General features: G+C 38.1%; 1 protein-coding gene across 4 annotated transcripts in view; it reads left to right on the plus strand.

Annotated features, from left to right (window-relative positions):
- LOC106873692 (neurobeachin) overlaps window positions 1–18,500 on the plus strand; it is a 436,667-nt gene that overhangs the window by 50,406 nt on the left and 367,761 nt on the right. For all 4 annotated transcript variants that reach the window (XM_052973555.1, XM_052973556.1, XM_052973557.1 and 1 more), the window contains exons 9-21: window positions 1,427–1,573; window positions 2,882–2,938; window positions 4,795–4,935; window positions 6,845–6,907; window positions 7,460–7,542; window positions 8,204–8,312; window positions 9,412–9,564; window positions 10,595–10,763; window positions 11,797–11,939; window positions 13,849–13,946; window positions 15,342–15,434; window positions 16,738–16,846; window positions 17,981–18,062. In XM_052973555.1, coding sequence (XP_052829515.1) covers window positions 1,427–1,573; window positions 2,882–2,938; window positions 4,795–4,935; window positions 6,845–6,907; window positions 7,460–7,542; window positions 8,204–8,312; window positions 9,412–9,564; window positions 10,595–10,763; window positions 11,797–11,939; window positions 13,849–13,946; window positions 15,342–15,434; window positions 16,738–16,846; window positions 17,981–18,062 — 1,447 coding nt within the window. The remainder of the gene's footprint in view (window positions 1–1,426; window positions 1,574–2,881; window positions 2,939–4,794; window positions 4,936–6,844; window positions 6,908–7,459; window positions 7,543–8,203; window positions 8,313–9,411; window positions 9,565–10,594; window positions 10,764–11,796; window positions 11,940–13,848; window positions 13,947–15,341; window positions 15,435–16,737; window positions 16,847–17,980; window positions 18,063–18,500) is intronic.

An 18,500-nucleotide genomic window follows, 5' to 3' on the forward strand; every position in this document is an offset into this window, starting at 1 on the left:
ACCCATCCACACTTTTGGTTCATCTGTCCCTTCTGGCCACCTCATACCGTGAACGCCCACACCCTGACACCTCATCACCCCTGATTTTATCTCTTTCCAATTCCACCTGCACCCCGACCCTCTCTTCTAAATGTGGGTAGTCAGGTAGGCTAACCACAGCTCTTGTTCCCTTCTCTCATACATTTACCCCTTATCTTCTCCCACTCTTATTTATCTTGTATCTTGAGGGTTCACCCTGAAACCTCATGATCTCTAATTTCATTTTTCCCCCACCCCATCCAGTCACTCCCACCCACTCTTCTAAAATATGAGTAGTTATATACTTAGCTTCTGTACTACACGAAACCTGTTATTCTCAGGCCCCTTGTGGCAAACTTAACCCCTCATCTCTGAGCATAAAGGCACCACTTTCAGGTTTGTAGTCGTGCGCACAGCATAGCAGCGTCACTATTGCTAGTAGCACAAAAAAGAAATCCCTCCAGTACACACTGTAAAATGGTTGGCATTAGGAAGGGGCATCCAGCCAGAGAAATCATGTTAAAGCAAACATTGAATCTCAACATAGCCTCCAACTTCGTCCGTATTCTCTCTTATCCATATTCTCCCTTTCCTGCTGGGAAAGCCATGTATTTCTTCTACTGCAAGACGTATTCTTTTCCCTCTATCATCTCTATTCTGTCAAGAGGTTTTGTCCTGCAAGTTACTTGATGTCCTAATGTGTACAGCTACCATGAAAAAGAAAAAAAGAAAAAGGCCTAGTACACTCTGGGTGTACATCCTGACACCATCTCCACAATCCTGTCAAACTGTGCAATTTATACTAGCATAAAATGATGATAATAACAACAACATTGATAACAGCATTGTTTTATAAGACAGTAAGAGCATTGGACAAATGCTTAATGATATTTCTTCCAACTCCTTATATTCCAAGTTCAAGTTTTGCTAAGATCAGCTTTGCTTTCCATTCCTCTGAGGTTGATGTATTTGACTTGCTCCTCCCCTCAAATAGCAGGCCTTGTACCAAAATCTGAACCAGCTATTTTATATCTTCCTGAAGGTGGCAAGCTGGCAGAGTTGTTAGTGTATTGGGCAAAATGCTTAGCAGCATTTCTTTTGGTTCTTTATGTTCAGAGTTCAAATCCTGCTGAGGTCAGCTTTGGTACTTTATTTTATTGATCCAACAGGTTGAAAAACAGTCAAATATGGGGGAGGTGGGGACAGTGTAATTGACTTTTCCTCACCCTTCAAAATTCCTAGTCTCGTACTAAAATTGTAAACCATTATCTATTTCATAGTTTCTGCTCTATTTATCTTTTTTTTTTTTTTATTCCTGAGTCGGGTAGAATTGTCATGCTCTTGTGATCAGTAAAGTTGATGTCATTAATGCTCTTTTCAAGACATTACAAATATATTCTCTTTCCAGCCATTTGACAAATGCTTTCTTGGAGCGAGTTCTGATGGAGACCCAGATACTATGTTTTGCGGACAGATGTCTGCAGTGTACCTTTTCAACGAATACCTCACAGCTAATCAAGTAGCAGCTATTTACAGCTTAGGACCTGGATATAAGGTATGCATACATAAAATTTGGTAATCAGCAAAGCACAGGTATAGTTGAGTGGATACTTTTTGCTCTGTTAGCATGGAGGTCTTAGGTTTTGTGTCATTGCACAGCCTCTTGGTCAGTACTTTTTATGTCATCATCATCATTGTCAATAAAGTCCACTCTGTCATGTTTGCATTAATTAAATGAAATTTGAGGCAGATTTGGACCATTGCTAGATGTCTTTCCTGTTGCAAATCCTCACCTTTTTCTAAGCAAGGTAATATTTCCCCATGTTTAGACATGTTTTCACAATGTATTGGAAACTGTTTGTTTAACAGGGACACTCATTTGTAACTACTACATGATGTGTAGACAAGGAGACACACACATATATGCACACACATATATACATACATGCCTACATACACCCCTCCCTCACACCTTTTCTGCCTATTATTCCTGGTTGTCGTGATCAAGTCCTCAGATACCTCCTCCAGAGGATCCTATCAGAAGCTACTATCATTACACTTTCCGGCTGGGTTTCCAAGTGTGACCAACTGGGACCACAGATATTATCCAATTATCTCATTCTTGGTGGTCTATACTTAGGTATTCTGCCTGTTGAATTTGTCTTGCAATCATCATCATCATCATCGTCGTTTAACGTCTGCTTTCCATGCTAGCATGGGTTGGACGATTTGACTGAGGACTGGTGAAACCGGATGGCTACACCAGGCTCCAATCTGATTTGGCAGAGTTTCTACAGCTGGATGTCCTTCCTAACGCCAACCACTCAGAGAGTGTAGTGGGTGCTTTTACGTGCCACCGGCACGAAAGCCAATCTTTTCCTGTAACATTCTAATCACATGTCCATAGAACTGGAGCTGTGACCTCTCAATGCAGAGAATTAGTAGTTCAGATTGGAGAGACTCTTTGAGTCTCTAAGCTTGCTCCTTGTTGAATAACATAACTTCAGAGATCATTTGGAAGAAGCCCCCATATCAGCCTCTTTTTTTGGCCATTACCTAACATTCATGACCATAAGTGAAAGTAGGCATGGAAAAGGATTGAAAGAAGAACCTAACTGCATTGCTTTCCATGCACACTAACAAGGTGTATGTTTGGATATTTGCTAGAGGGGGATCCATTTGAAAATGTATTGCAGTCTCCACCCAATGCTGGTACAACAAGCAATAAACTTGCAGTTTGTTCTGGGAGGCATGGGGTGAGAGCTCAAAGAATGTGTGTTCCTTGACCTATTTAAGAGATCATTAAAAATATGTCTATATAAATATTAGGCATTTATTCTCAATTTTGCTCCATTTTTTTCAGAGCCAGTTCCGCTTTGACAATGAAAATTCAACAATCCTCTCAGAAAATACACGACGAGTAAGTATTATTATTATTATTATTATTATTATTATTATTATTACTGTGTGAGAGAGCAGCGCATATCATCAAAGTGACACTGGGGTAAAATATACAAAGCCCAGTATACCTATCATGACTACCCGTCTAATAAGAGTACACCAGGCACATGCAACCATATCAAGATAAACAGTGCATGACCTTGCAGGTAAGGCCCAATTAGTATTTTCTCCAGGTCAAGCAGCCCATCCCACTCAAAAGGTCCCTGAATAAGGGTTGTTTAAGGATGTTGAGTGAAACACCCATGTTTCCAGGGATTAATTATCCAAACCCCAATAAATTCCTCTCAACACATGGTTATGATGCTCCCCAACTATTTTCTGCTCGTGATCAGAGATACACATACCATCAGCCACTAAGGGACATACTTAACTGGTTAAGGTCAAACAACTGACAAGCAAATCTGTGGTATTGGGCAGAATATTTGCTGCAGCCCATCTTTTATACATAATTCCACTCAACACATGGCTATGATGCTCCCTCTTATTATTATTGTTGTTGTTGTTGTTGTTGTTATTCTTGTTGTTGACTTTGCACATCTAACGCTGGAGATGTACTATGGTGTCAGCTGTTCACTACCAGTGAACTAAGGTAACACCTCTTATTTTTCAAGCACCTTCCAGAGTATTCGAGCGGTTCCAAGCAGTGTTACTACTATTATTATTATTATTATTATTATTATTATTATTATTATTATTATTATTAATAATAATAATATATCATAATATATTAATGTGAGCTGGCAAACTTCATTAGCATTTTGGACAACATGCTCAGTGGCATTATGCCTGTCTTTACTGCCTGAGTTCAAATGCTGCTGAGGTTGACTTTGCTTTTCATCCTTTTGGAGGTTGATTAAATAAGTACCAGTCAAACACTGGGGTCAATGAAATCAACTTACCCTTCCCCCCGTAACTTCAGGTCTTGTGCCTTTAGTAGAAAGGATTATTATTATTATTATGAAGGCAGTGAGCTGGCAGAATTGTTAGCATGCCGGGAAAAATACTTAACAGCATTATGTTGTCTTAATGTTCTGAGTTCAAATTTCATTTAGGTCCACTTTGCCTTTAATCTTTTCAGGGTCAATGCATTAAGTATCAGTGAAGCCCTGGGGTTTATGTAATCAACTAACCCTTTTCCCTCAAATTTCAGGCCTTGTGTCTACTGTTGAAAGGATTATTATTATTATTATTATTATTATTATTAGGATACATGGTCTAGTGGTTAAGTTGTTGTACTTATGATCACATGATCATGGTTTCAATTCCTAGACCGGTTGGTGTTTTTGTGTTCTTGAGGAAAACACTTCTGCAATCACTTTGACACCTGATTTGTGGTACACTGTGTACCTGTTCAGGCAATGTTGATTTGACAGAGAGAGTGAGCTGATGTACAACACATACATTTGATCACTATAAAGCAATCATTTATGCAGGTCATTTGACTAAAGCTGAACACTCATATGTTGTCTTTGATGGAAGAGACCATCGTTATTATTATTACTATTATTATTATTATCATTTATCAAGACAGTGAGCCGGCAGAATTGTTAGCATTTCAGAAAAAATGCTCAATGGTTTTTGTTGCAGCTCTTTATTTCCAACGTTCAAATACCACCAATATCAGCATTACCTTTCATCTGCCCCAAGTACTGATGTTGATGTTATTGACAAACCCCTCCCCTCAAAACTATTTGCTTTGTGCTTAAATTAGAAACAAGTATTTCTATTGGACAGCATACTTTGTGTATTTGTTGCAAAGCTTCACATTCTGTGTTCAAACCCCCTCTGAGGCCAGCTTCCATTTGTTTATTACAGGTACTATATGAAGGCCGTTTGACCTCCTGCATCGTGTTCATGTACAATCCAGTTGCCTGTGATAGCCAACTCTGTTTAGAATCATCTCCAAAAGGCAATACTTCACACTTTGTCCACTCTCCGCATGCTCTCATGCTACAAGTAAGATGTCTTCTTAATTTTAAATTTTTCATATTTAACATTCCATTTTTGCGATTTGGTTTGTGAGATTTTTGACCTTTGTATTGAAACAGATTTTGTTGTATCTTGAGAGGGCCATTATGCCAATAATAAATACACAAGCACTGGTTCTATTTCATTCATTCTATTGTTATTCAACTAGTAAAATTTAACCAATTAGCTAATGAAAACTGATGGACCTGAATAACGGGCATATCATTAATGAGGTTGCAAATGATGACAAAAGGATACTGACATACATAGCTGATTGATTGAGCAACCAATTAATTAGTTAATTGATTGGCTTGACCCTTTAGTATTCAGCTTATTCTGCTAAATCTAATGGTTATTTATTAACATTGTTTTGATTTAATCATGAATTATCTTGTAGCTTCAGGTGTTTTATGATATAGTAGTTTAATTTTAGAATGACATTGTAGAGTAGGTGTGAGGGGCCAGATTTGGCCAGTTTGAATATAAAGCAGGTAGAATATTTTAGCTAGATATGGCTGGTTTAAATGTTAAAGGGTTAAGCGACCAATCAATTAGTTAATTGATTCAGTAAAAACAATCCATATCCCTATCTCACTAACATTGGTACCATGTGAAAAGCACCCAGTACACTCTGTATAGTGGCTGGTGTTAGGAAGGGCATCCAACCATAGAAACCATGCCAGAACAGGCAGTAAGCTTGGTGCTCTCTTCTGACTTGCCAATTCCTGTTGAACCATCAAATTCATGCCAATATGAAAAATGGATGTTAAATTTTGAAACTTTAATGATGAAGGTTGGTTGACTGATAATGATAATGATGATAACAGAAGTGAAATGGAGTCAGTATATGTTCTCTTATTGGTGTGATAACTCTTCCAAAGTACAGTAAAAACATATTTAACATGTTTGTTGCTTTATATGGTAACCTATGAGACTGCTTCAGCCCCAGATATATAAAACTGCCCCCACTAAAGAGTTAATATTTAAATTACAATTGTGAATTTGAATTTTAACATAAAATATTTTTGTTAAACCTTCTATTCATCATTGTTCTCCTCCTCCTCATCATCATCATGGTGTTAATGTGCTTTTCTGTGGTTGCATGGGTCAGTAGAAAATACACAAGAGCTGGTTTTCTATGGTCAGTTACCCTTCCTGTCACCTATCTTTACCTTTTTCTAAGCAAGTTAATATAGCCCTATGACCAGACATGTTTTCACAAAATAGTGGAAATGAATGACACTGCTTCTATGACACTTATACAACTATCAAATGTCAAGACAAGGAGACACAATTATACACACATACAAACATATGATAGGCTTCTTTCAGTTTCCATCCACCAGATCTACTCATAAGGGTATGGTTAGCCTTGGGCTATAGTAGAAATTACTTCAACAAGATGCCGAGTAGTGGATCTGAATCAGAAATCATGTGGTTGGGAAGATCATCATCTTCATTATCATCATCATTATCATCCTAATGTCCACATTTCTATGCTTGCACTAGACAAATGGAATTTGTTGAGTCAGATTTTCTCTGGGCAGATGCCCTTTCTGTTGCTAACCTCATGTTTCCACAGATGACTGGAGACAACCCATAGCACTTGTTAATTTACAACCATCATGTGATATCAAAGCAAGGATACTTGAATGCGCTCTCTCTCTCTCTCTCTCTCTCTCTCTCTCTCTCTCACACATTAAAATGCCCTCATCCATAGTGCTATGTAGTGGAAATAAGACTTGAGATCATGTGACAATGAATGTAACAAAGTGAATACCATCACCTCACAGCTATGACTTCATTATTAAAATCATTTGACATAAATTTATTTATATTTTCTTGTCTAAACAATGATTTCAGTATTTTATAATGCATATTTCTTTTCTTTTCATAGGATGTGAAGGCAATCATCACCAGATCTTTATTGAGCACACTTCATTCCCTTGGAGGAATAGAGGTAAGAAATTAAATATTTTAAATTATTTTTATCATTTGTTTCATTGGACTTTCAAATTTGATATACTGTAGCCTGGGATAGTGGACAGAGAACCCTGAATATGGGTGGATAGAGTGAAGACAGATTCTTTAACAGTGGAGATACAGGAGACAAATTACATATGGGTGTATATGAGTGGATGGAGAGAAGACAGGGTGGACATCCAGGGGACAGTTTCTGTAATGGTAGAGACTGAAACAGATTATATAAAGATGATCAGCCTGAACACAGCTTTTATGAAGATAGACAGACAGAACATATATATAAGGGTAGCTGGAGAAATGACATTATATAAGGGTGGACTGAGAAAAGAAAGATATATAAAGATAAAGATCCAAGGGACAGGTTCTATAAGTGTAAATGGCCAGAACATAGATTATATAAGGGTAGGTAGACAGATGATAGATTATATAAGGGTGGAGACAGCACATTTGATGAATTGAGTTATAAGGAGATCTGCAGATTGTTATTCTTATCCCTAATATTTTCTTGCAATTCCTTATTTTTTTGCAGGTCCTTTTTCCTTTGTTCGGCCAGTTAGACTACCCTGTGAATAAAGCACCAAATGAGAAATCAACCATAGACCACAGCATCTGGTAAGGTTACCAAATAGATGATGACATCCATTTTCCCTGTTAAACTCTTTTGTGTTAGTAGGTGGCAAGCATGACTGTGTGGTTAAGAAGTTTTGCTTCCCAACCACATGGTTTCAAGTTCAGTCCCATTTTGTGGCACCTTGGGTGAGTGTCTTCTACCATATCCCTGGGCTGACCAAAGCTTTTTGAGTGATTTAATACATTGAAACTGAAGGAGGCCTGTTGTAGGTACACACACAAGTTTGGATGATGTAATTAAAAAGTTTGCTTCCCAATTACAAGGTTTTGGATTTGGTCTCGTCATGTGATACCTTTAATAAGTGTTGCCTACTATAGCTTTGGGCTGACCAAAACTTTGCAGGTGGGCTTGGTAGACAGAAACTTCTCATAATATAAATTCTACTTGGATATTGATTGCTTTTCCTCCATTTGTGAATACCAGCTGTCACCAATCTCCCCTCTCTCTTCCCTCTGTCTGTGTGAATAAATAGATTATCTGCGTTTATCAGTTTCTAAATATATATTTCTGTTTTCATACAAATCTCTCCTCTCTCTCACACTATCTTTCTCTATCCCTCTCTCTCTTTGTCCATCTATAATTTCTTTCTCTCTTTTTCAACACTTCACCTGTTGTTTTTTTTTCTCTTCTCATTATTTCCAGTGCTAACCTAATGGGGCTGTTGTGTGACCTTCTTGAAAGCTCTTCATCAATCCAGGAAGAACTACTGCAGAGCAAAGGATTCCTTGTCATCAGCTACCTCCTAGAAAAGGTATTACATTATATAAGCACATATATGCTTGCTTGCACATACAGGCTGCAGACACAGATAAGGGTTGACAACATGAAGGGCAGACTACCAATTTCCTGCTTCAAAATCAGTTCTTGTCCAGTGTATGCTAGCATGTTAAACAAATTATTTTCCATTTGAGATATGTATGATGGGAGGTGTATATATGTATGTACGTACATATAAAAGCACCCACTACACTCTCGGAGTGGTTGGCGTTAGGGAGGGCATCCAGCTGTAGAAACTCTGCCAAATCAGATTGGAGCCTGGTGCAGCCATCTGGCTCACCAGTCCTCAGTCAGATTGTCCAACCCATGCTAGCATGGAAAGCGAACGTTAAACGATGATGATGGTGATGATAATCGTCACCATTTTTCTCTGGGAAGCCAGATGACTGTGCCAGGTTCTACTGTCTACTTTGGCATGCTTTCTATGGATGCTCTTTCTAATGCCAACCACTTCACAGGGTTTACTGGGTGTTTTGCACATGATTTCAGCATTAGTGAGGTCACCAAGTAACTTACAAGACATGAGACAAAACCCCTCAACTGAGGGTGGTGGTCTTTATGCAAGGTGATGAGAGAATAACATATGATAGGTGGAGAGGAAGCAGGTGTCTTGCTGTTGAGGAAATACATGGTCAATCCACTTGGAAAACAAGGAGGATGGCAGTGAAAAATGTGTCAGGGAATACCCTCAAGATAAAAGAAGATAAATAAGCCTTTAGCTTTCAGATTTATCTGTCAAATGTAATGCTTATTTGTTTACATTGATTCGAATTAGTTACACATTATCTTGTACCTTTAAGATATCAATGACACGATTGTTTATTTTTAGAATAATATTTTAGGGTAAATGTAACAGGCCAGATTTGGTCAGTTTGAAGATAAAAACAGGTAGAATATTTTGGCCAGATTTTGGAAGAGAAGTGATATGGGTGGGTAAGTAAGTTTGTGAGAGTGTGAGGGGAAGTGAGTCAATGGTAGAGATGGTTGATGGTAGATTATGATGGAGTTGGCTGACGGTAAAAATAAAATAATTTGATTTTTTTTTTTTATCAAAATGCCATTTTTTTTTACAGTCTTCAAGAGAACACATAACTCCAGAAGTTTTAAACAGCTTTTTGAAGCTAACTCAGTACTTGGTAAAGTTGCCTGCTGGCGGAACCTTGTTGAAGCACCTCTTTGATCACATCCTTTTCAATCCAGGTCTCTGGATATATGCTTCTGTGGAGGTAAGAAATGATTTGGTATCTTTTCAGTTTCTATGTCATTATCATCATATTATCATCTTCATTGAGTGTTCATGTTTCATGCTGGCAAGGATTGGACAATTTGACATGGTCCAATGAACCTAAGGACTGCATCATACACCACAGTCTGTTTTAGCATGGTTTTCTATGGCTGGATACCCTTCCTAACACTGACCACTTTACAGAGTATACTGGGTGCTTTTCTTTTCTTTTTTTCTCTTTGTAACACCAGCAATAGTAAGGTTACCCCTAAGATAGGTGTTTTTTGCTAGGAGATTAGTGGTAAAAGTCTGAGAAAAGGGGGCCAGAGAAGAATAGGTTTCTTACTGAAAAGATATCCACATGGCTACTCATGTTTTAGAATGCTGGCATAACTTCCAGTGTATGGAAAACAAATCTAGGTCTAAGGCAGTGAGTCTGCAGAATCATTAGTGTATTAAACAAAATATATAGTGACATTTCTTCCAGCTCTTTTCCCTTTGAGTTCAAATTCTGCAGAGAATTTTTTTTCAACTGTTTTTCATCCTTTCAGTGTTAATAACATATAGTACCAGTCAAGTGCTAGGGTTAATATAATCAACTCACCCTCTCCCTCAAACATTGATGACCTTGTGTTAAATTTGTGACGGCATGTGACTCAGTGGTTAAAGTGTTGGGCTCACAATTATGTGGTAGTGTGTTCTTGAGCAAGACACTTTATTTCATGTTGCTCCGTTCACTCATCTGCAGAAATGATTGTGATGTCACTGGTGCCAAACTGTATCAGCCTTTACCTTTCTCTTGGGCAACATTGGTAGTGTGGAGAGGGGAGGATGGCATGCATGGGCGACTGCTGGTCTTCCATAAACAACTTTGCCCAGACTTGTGCCTCGGGGGATAACTTTCTAGTGCAGTCCTATGGTCATTTATGATTGAAGGGGTTCTTTACCCTTTACCCTGTGTTAAACTTGAAAAGAATCATTAATCCATGATTAGTTTCCAAATGAAGTTATGTTTTCTTTTTCTTGCACAGGTACAAACCAAACTCTACAGCTACCTTGCTACAGAATTTATCAATGACGCCCAGATTTACAACAGCATCCGGCGTGTGAGTGCTGTACTACAAACAATGCACACATTGAAGTATTACTACTGGGTTGTGAATCCCTATGACAGAAGTGGGCTCACTCCAAGAGGCATTGGTAAGAAATAGTCTTTTTTGTTTTTACACGACTACTTTACATTAGGTGAAATTTCTCATATACACTTTTGGCATATAATGAAATTAAGTCTATGAACATATGACTACTGGCAGGATCAACTTGGTATAATTGTTATTGGAGATGTGCGATGATGATGATGCAATTTCAGAAAAATTCAGCAGTGCAGGCACATGTTGCCACTGCAACAGCACTCTTGCTGTTCATCATCATCTGTCATTTTGAATCTGAGTTTTGTCCTTGTTAATGGGGGTGGCCAGATCTACCTCAATGCCATAGCAACCACCCTCACACCATCTCACCATCTTGCCCAGTTTTGGGCATCCTCCCTTCTCAAGCCAACCCTCCCAATCTCCTCCTCCACCTTTCCCTTCCACATTTTCCTCGGTCTACCTTGCTTTCACTGTCCATTCACCTCAAACTCTAGCACCTTCTTCAGAACAGACTCTTCATCCCTCCTCAACACATACCCATACCACCGTACTTCGTTGGTTCTTGTCAGCCGATCCACTGATTCCTCCAATCCCAGCATCCCCATCAAGTCCTCAGTCCTCCTCTTATCAAACAGCCTCATGTCACACATTTCTCTCACCATTGCTCTCTCAGTCCTTCTCAAAATTGCCATCCATCTCTCTCTCTCAAACACCATGTCTCACTCCCATACAGCATTACAGCTCTCACAAAATTCGTGTAGATCTTTCCTTTCATCTTCAAGGAGAACCTTTTCCCATATAATAATGCTCCACAGTCCCTGAGCTTCACCCAGCCAAGTCTTGTTCTTGCTGTCACAGCTGCTTCACATCCACAACTAACAAAACCCTCTCACTGTCTCCACCTCGTCACATGTATTACATGTCATATCATACTCTGAGTATGTTTGCTACTAGTTGCTAATTCAGAATTAACACTATTCACTGAGATATACCTTACCTTTCTTCCCTAAATCTAAAATCAATATTTATAAATGATATTTTATTAAATTTTCAAAACTTCTGATTTATATTTGAAATTTCAGATGGTCCAAGGCCAACAAGAGATGAAATCATTAAACTAAGGTCTTTCATGCTTCTCTATGTCAAAGAACTAATCCGCAAGGGTCAAGGAATTTTGGAAGATGAACTCCAGAGTATCTTAAATTATCTGACCACATTACATGAGGTGAGTTCAACTCTTAACTTCCTGGAGTGCATTCTCTTTGTACATGTCCCAATCCTATTAAAAACCAAAGGTTTTCATGAAAATGCAGCTAGACCAGTATTTTCATTGTTTTAATATCCACTTTTCTGTACTTGCATAGCTCAGTTTGTTGATGCAAATTTTCTATGGCCAGATGCTTTTCCTGTTTCTATTGCCAGATGCTTTTCCTGTTTCTATGGCCAGATGCCTTTCCTGTTTCTATGGCCAGATACCTATCTGTTTCAAGGGAAAATAATATTTTCCCATGGCCAGACATGTCTTGACAGAATATTGGAAATGAATGACACTTTATATGGCAGTGACACTCATTACAACTGTCACAGGCTGTCAAAACAAGGAGACACAAACACACAATGTTTGCCTATGTATGTGTACATGATGGGCTTCTTTCACTTTGTTTCCCATATCCACTCACAAGGTTTTGGTTAGCTCAGCACTATAGTAAAAGACATAATCTCGAGGTGCTTCACAGCAGGATTAAACCTAAAACGATGTGGTTGGGCAGTAAACTTCTCAGCCACATAGCTACACCTGCATCTGCTGAACACAATCAAACTTACTTGATGAGATAAAGTGATTTTAGACACCCTACATTCTGTCAAATGACAGATTAATTCAGGAATGACAACAGCCATTGAAAAGGCTGCTAAGACTGGGGTTTTGATAGATTGTGTGGGGGAAACCCAAGCATCAATGGTCAGGTTTTCTATAGGAAGGTGATCTCCACAATTACCCTTAGAACATGGTGAGACACTTAGATCACCATGGTTATCGTGTTGCATTCTTGACATATCAGTTATTTAGTTGCTTATCATACTGCTGGTCCTGGAAATAAGAGACTTCCCAGACCCTGTTGTGTATAGGTATGTGTGTGTGTGTGCTTGTATGTATGTATGTGTGTGTATGTGTGTGTGTGTGTATACATGTATATGTGTGTATCTATATATGTGCACATCTTTGTTTGCACATTTTTTTTATCCCCCCCTCACTGCTTGATGACCAGTGTTTGTTTACATCCCCATAAGTTAGTGGTTCAACAAAAGAGCTGATAGAGTAAGTACTGGGGGTACAGTTTCTGTTTATGAAATTCCCCCACAACATTTTGGTCAGCCCAGGTTTTAGTCTTTGTTAGTCCAGATTGGCCATAAGGACTGAAACAAGTCCAAGATAAGGCCACAAAGATTGACCTTTCGTTGTGCTTGTCACAGTACCCTAACCATGTGACCGTAAAATACAAACCCTTTGATTACTCTGTCATATGGTGTGTGTAGTGTAGAAGGTACCAGCTACAAACCTCTTGTCACCATTGTAGCTTCATTTTTCATTGTTGCAGTGTATAAGAGGTTTGTGTAGAGTAATTATGAATGTGCATGGTCTAGTTGTTAAAGTATGTAGCTCATGAGTGATAAGATATGGATTTAGTTCTTGCTACACTCAACACAGACCAAAAACATGATACATTATGTCCTTGAGCAAGGCCCTTCATTTCACTCTAACCCAGTCTTCTCCACTGAAAATGAGTGCCAGGGAACAGTCAAGTGTAAACTCTGCAGCTGATTGATGGCATCATGATGGTAATCATTGTACTTTCGTTTGTCTAAACACCTTAGAAATTTGTATAAGCTCCAACTTAATCCATTTATTGGTTCAAGTCTTGTGTTAATGGGAGCTTTTATTGAGTGTTATGTCTTTGACCTGTTGAGTGTGACTGTTACTGAGTGTGGTTTTTTGAGTGCAACATCTGAACTTTGGTGAGTGTGATGTCTGTCGTCTGTTGGCTAAGTTGAGTGCAGTATGCACTGTAGAACAAACCCTATATATATTGGAACAGGATTATTTTTTAATCTGAAATTCTTTCTCTTTCACTTAGGATGACAATTTGATGGATGTTTTAATGCTTTTAGTCACTCTGATGGCACAGCATCCCTCATCAATGGTTCCATCATTTGACAAGAAAAATGGAATAAGGTAAGAATAAAAATACTTGGAAATATTTTTCTAAAAGTAAACTTAGGGTAATAAGTTTTTTTTCTCAAAATGATAACTGCATCTTTACCTTTCATCTGTTTCGGTTCAATGAAGTGAAGTGCTTTGTCTCAAACTGGTTACAATGGAAGTGTATCAGTAAGTAGGCTATAGTTGGGGCAATGTTTAAGTGAAATTAACAGTCTTTGGGTGCTTTTGAATGGCTAATATGTATCTTCTATACTAATTGCTCTACTTTCAACCAATAGCACAGGCTTGGCTATGTGGTAAGAAGTTTGTTTCGCAACCACATGGTTTCAGGTTCAGTTACATTGTGTGGCACCATAAGTAAGTGTTTACTACTACAGCTACAGGCCAATTGTAGCTTTGTGAGTGGATATGGCTGATGGAAACTGAAAGAAGCCTATTGCATATATATATATATGCTATACAGTTTCAATACATGTCATGTCTTTTCAACTTGTTTATATATACATGTAATTCTTGGATCACTATGAATGTTGTGTTTTTACTGTCTGCTATGAATTAATCTGACCCTGAAGAGATACAATATTCCATATTTTATAATATGCATGAGTTGGTCTGGATATTGCAGCGAAATGATCATAGGTCATAATAAAATTTTTACAATGGATCATCTTTTAGCTCTTATTTAAATTGATATACATACAAAAACTCACATGTGAGAATTTTGCTACGTTGATAACAGATACAATATTTTTACCAAATTTTGGTATAGATCTATAAATATATATATATATATGTGTGTGTGTGTGTGTGTTGATGTCTGTGTGTTGACATCACACTTTTGTCGTAAACAAGTGTCGTTATATAATCAGTCTTTTGTTTGCAATCTTCCATGAACACATCAGGTCATGGGAAAATATTTTCTTACTTGGAAGCAAGTGAGGCTATCAATATGTGCAATCTGCCTCACAAATTCTGTCCAGTCTATTCATGTATGATAAGTGGACAGGAAAAATCATAAATGACATGTCTTAGAATTCATCATTTGGTAGACAAGTACATTTAAAAAAAATGCTGCATATTCCAATTACTTCAACTGAAGTATTGTAACAAAAGGGTCAACAAATTAGGATGCTGAAAAGTAACTTGACATTCATGTTGGCTTTATATGTCGTGTGCTTTCATCAATATAGGAAACATCAGATTAATGTAATTATGAATAGATGAGTCAAATTTTGTGGTACCATAAACTGATGCTTGATGATCAACTGAAAATTTTGTGTACTGACTCTATAGCTTCTACTAAGTTGAATAGAAGCAATCTAGTTTCAATCATAGCTTTTAGCAAGGTAGTAGAAACAATCTAGTTGCGATTATTTTGAAAATTTTGCTATTTATTTACAATTTCAGAACTGTATTCAAACTTTTGGCATCACCAAATGAGCCGCTTCGCATTCAAGCATTGAAGCTTTTGGGTTTTTTCCTGATGCGCAGTACACACAAGTAAGTGTTCCATAAACTTTATTTGACTACTTTCAGAATACAATATACAAACGGTGTTTGTTTCATGTTGTGTAATGTTTACACAGGCTGTGGAGTTAAGCTCATGGTTTAAAGTTCAGTCCTGCACTGTGCGGTAACTTGAGTGTCTTCTGCAATAGCCCCAGGTTAACTAAAGTATTGCGAATGAATTTGGGAGATAGATGGTAACTGAAAGAAGTTCTCTCTCTCTCTCTCTCTCTCTCTCTCTCTCTCTCTCTCTCTCTCTCTCTCTCTCTCTCTCTCTCTCTCTCTCTCTCTCTCTCTCTCTCTCTCCCTCTTACTCTCTCTTTGTGCCTCCTTGTTCTGTCATAATGTGTTGGTTGTAAGCAAGTGTCACCAGTCTTCTGTGAAAACATGTTCTGATCATGGAGAAATATTATCTTGCTTGGAAACAGGTGAGGGTTGGCAACAGGAAGGGTATCCAGCCATAGAAAATCTGCCCCAGTTAATTCTGTCCTATCCATGCAAGCATGGGAAAGTTGATATTAAATGACGATGATGATGGTGATGATGATGTTACCCTGGTTGCTAACCATCACCTGTTTTTCAAGTAAAGGATTTATTCTGAACATTTTTGAAAGTGCAGTGCAAGTAGTTATAATACTGAAATCCATGTATGCATGCAAAGGCATATGTGCAAATACACATTATCCACACTCTCCAAAACTCACTAGCCTCTCATCTGCTAGTGTAAAACTGCCCTTTCATGGTTCGTAGCCTTGTATCACAATCTCATTGGTGCTGGTGGCACAAATATTGCACTCAGTTCATGCTGTAAAAATGTAGGCTTCAGGAAGGGCCTTCATCTATAAAAACCTTACCAATACATGCAGTGGATGCAGTCCTTGGACTTGTCCAATCTTGTTAAACTGTTCCATCTTAATTGTACCCTAACCTTATCCACACTTCTCCAATGTGTGTACCATTATGGCTACTTTACAGCATGAAACCTGTTTTTCTCTGGCCCCTTCTCTCATACTTTAACTATTCATTTCCTTGCATAAATCACTGCCATGGGGGTTCATTGTCCTGCAAACTGCATGGTGACTTGACTAATACTGGTAGCATGAAAAAAAGCACCTTGTATATAAAATGGTTGGCTGTAGAAATCGTGCCAGAGCAGATACTAGAGCATGTTGCTCTCAAACTGTCCAGTCTATGCCAGCATGGAATATGGATGTTAAAAAATGATGAATAAAACAAATTAGTTAACTGCATTGGACCTAACCCTCCAAAAACCTGATTATTTTCTTATCTGTTTCAGGCGGAAGTATGATGCAATGAACCCACACAACCTGTTTTCTCTCATTGGAGAAAGACTGATGCTCAACATACACTCTATTACAATAGCCACTTACAATGTTTTGTTTGAGGTAAGTCATTATAATATTATTTTTATTTGGTTTGTTCTTTGGGTTTTGTGTGTCTGTGTCTCCATGTCCTAATATCGATTTCAAATTTTGGCACAAGGCCAGCAGTTTCAGGGTAGAAGGTTAAGTCAATTAAATAGACCCCAGTGCTCAACTGGTACTTAGCTTATTGACTCCAAAACAAGGAACAGCAAAGCTGACCTTGGCAGCATTTGAACTCAGAACATGCAGATGGAAGAAATGTTGTTAGGTATTTTGCCCGGCATGCTAATGATTCTGCCAGCTCATCGCCTTTTTGCTAATAAATATTATATGAGGATTGTAGGTAAACATCACCTGTGTTATTCATTTCCAGTCTTCTCTGAAGATATGTCTTGCCATGGGGAAATATAAATCTTGCTTGGAAACAGGTTAGGGGGTGACACAACAAGAATTCTGACACTCGCATGTGTGGAAAAGTGGACTTCAAAATAATGCTCCTTCTGTCGCCAACCCTCTCCTGTTTTACAAGAGATTTATTTCAAATTTCTTTGAATGTATACAACAAACTATTACATTGTCAGCATCCACGTATGTATGTATATATATATATATATATATTTATATATATATATATGCAGAGGCATCTGTGCATATTCATGAAGGGATACTGAAAAGTTTCTGGCTTTGAGTAAAAGAAAATACAGAAGGATTAATTAATTATGGTTTTATCCAACATATTCCCCTCTTAGATTCACACCTGTACTGCAGCATTCCTTCAGTTTTTCTAAGCCTTGTATAAGAACTCGGAATGTTGGGCCTCCAACCAGGCCTTTCTCAGTATCCTTAAATCCAGGGACTTTAAGCACTCCTTTATAGATGCACTCACTATCCAAGGTGTCCACAAATTATTTATATAATAGTGGTACTTACATACAATCCCTCTGGCACATCAATCTCTCTTTTGGGTTTGGTTACCATGCATTTAAAATTCAAATTATTATTATTATTTTTTTTTAATTATGGAAGTGGTGGGGGTCAATAAGATATCAACAATTCCATCAAGGGGTCTATGATGGAAGACGTTTGCCTGCACCTGTTTACAACAATTACCATTTATGCAAACAGATTAATGGGTTTTGTCTTTGCGTGTTTCAGATATTAACAGAACGTCTTACCTTGGAATACAGCCATGATAAGCATGTTGAACCAGAATCTTATTACAAACTTGAAAATCCAGGTAAGAGGATTCACCTAGCTCTCAGACTAAATTATCATCTTCATCATAGGTGCATATGTGGCTGTGTCATTAAGAATATTGCTTCTCAATCGCATGGTTTCAAGTTCAGCTCCACTATGTGATACCTTGGCTAGAGTCTGCTACTATACTCCTGGCTGACCAAAGCCTTTTAAGTAAATTTCAAAGACAGAAACTGAAAGATCTGTGTGCGTTATATAAACATATGTGCACTGATGTTATCACCAGCAGCAGAATTTTGGAAATGAATGACACTGCTTGTATCATCATCATCGTTTAACATCTGCTTTCCATGCTGGCATGGGTTGGACGATTTGACTGAGGACTGGCAAGCCAGAAGGCTGCACCAGGCTCCAATCTGATCTGGCAGAGTTTCTGCAGCTGGATGCCCTTCCTAACGCCAACACTCCGAGAGTGTAG

This window comes from Octopus bimaculoides, chromosome 16, assembly GCF_001194135.2.
Source record: "Octopus bimaculoides isolate UCB-OBI-ISO-001 chromosome 16, ASM119413v2, whole genome shotgun sequence".
Lineage (NCBI taxonomy): Eukaryota > Metazoa > Mollusca > Cephalopoda > Octopoda > Octopodidae > Octopus > Octopus bimaculoides.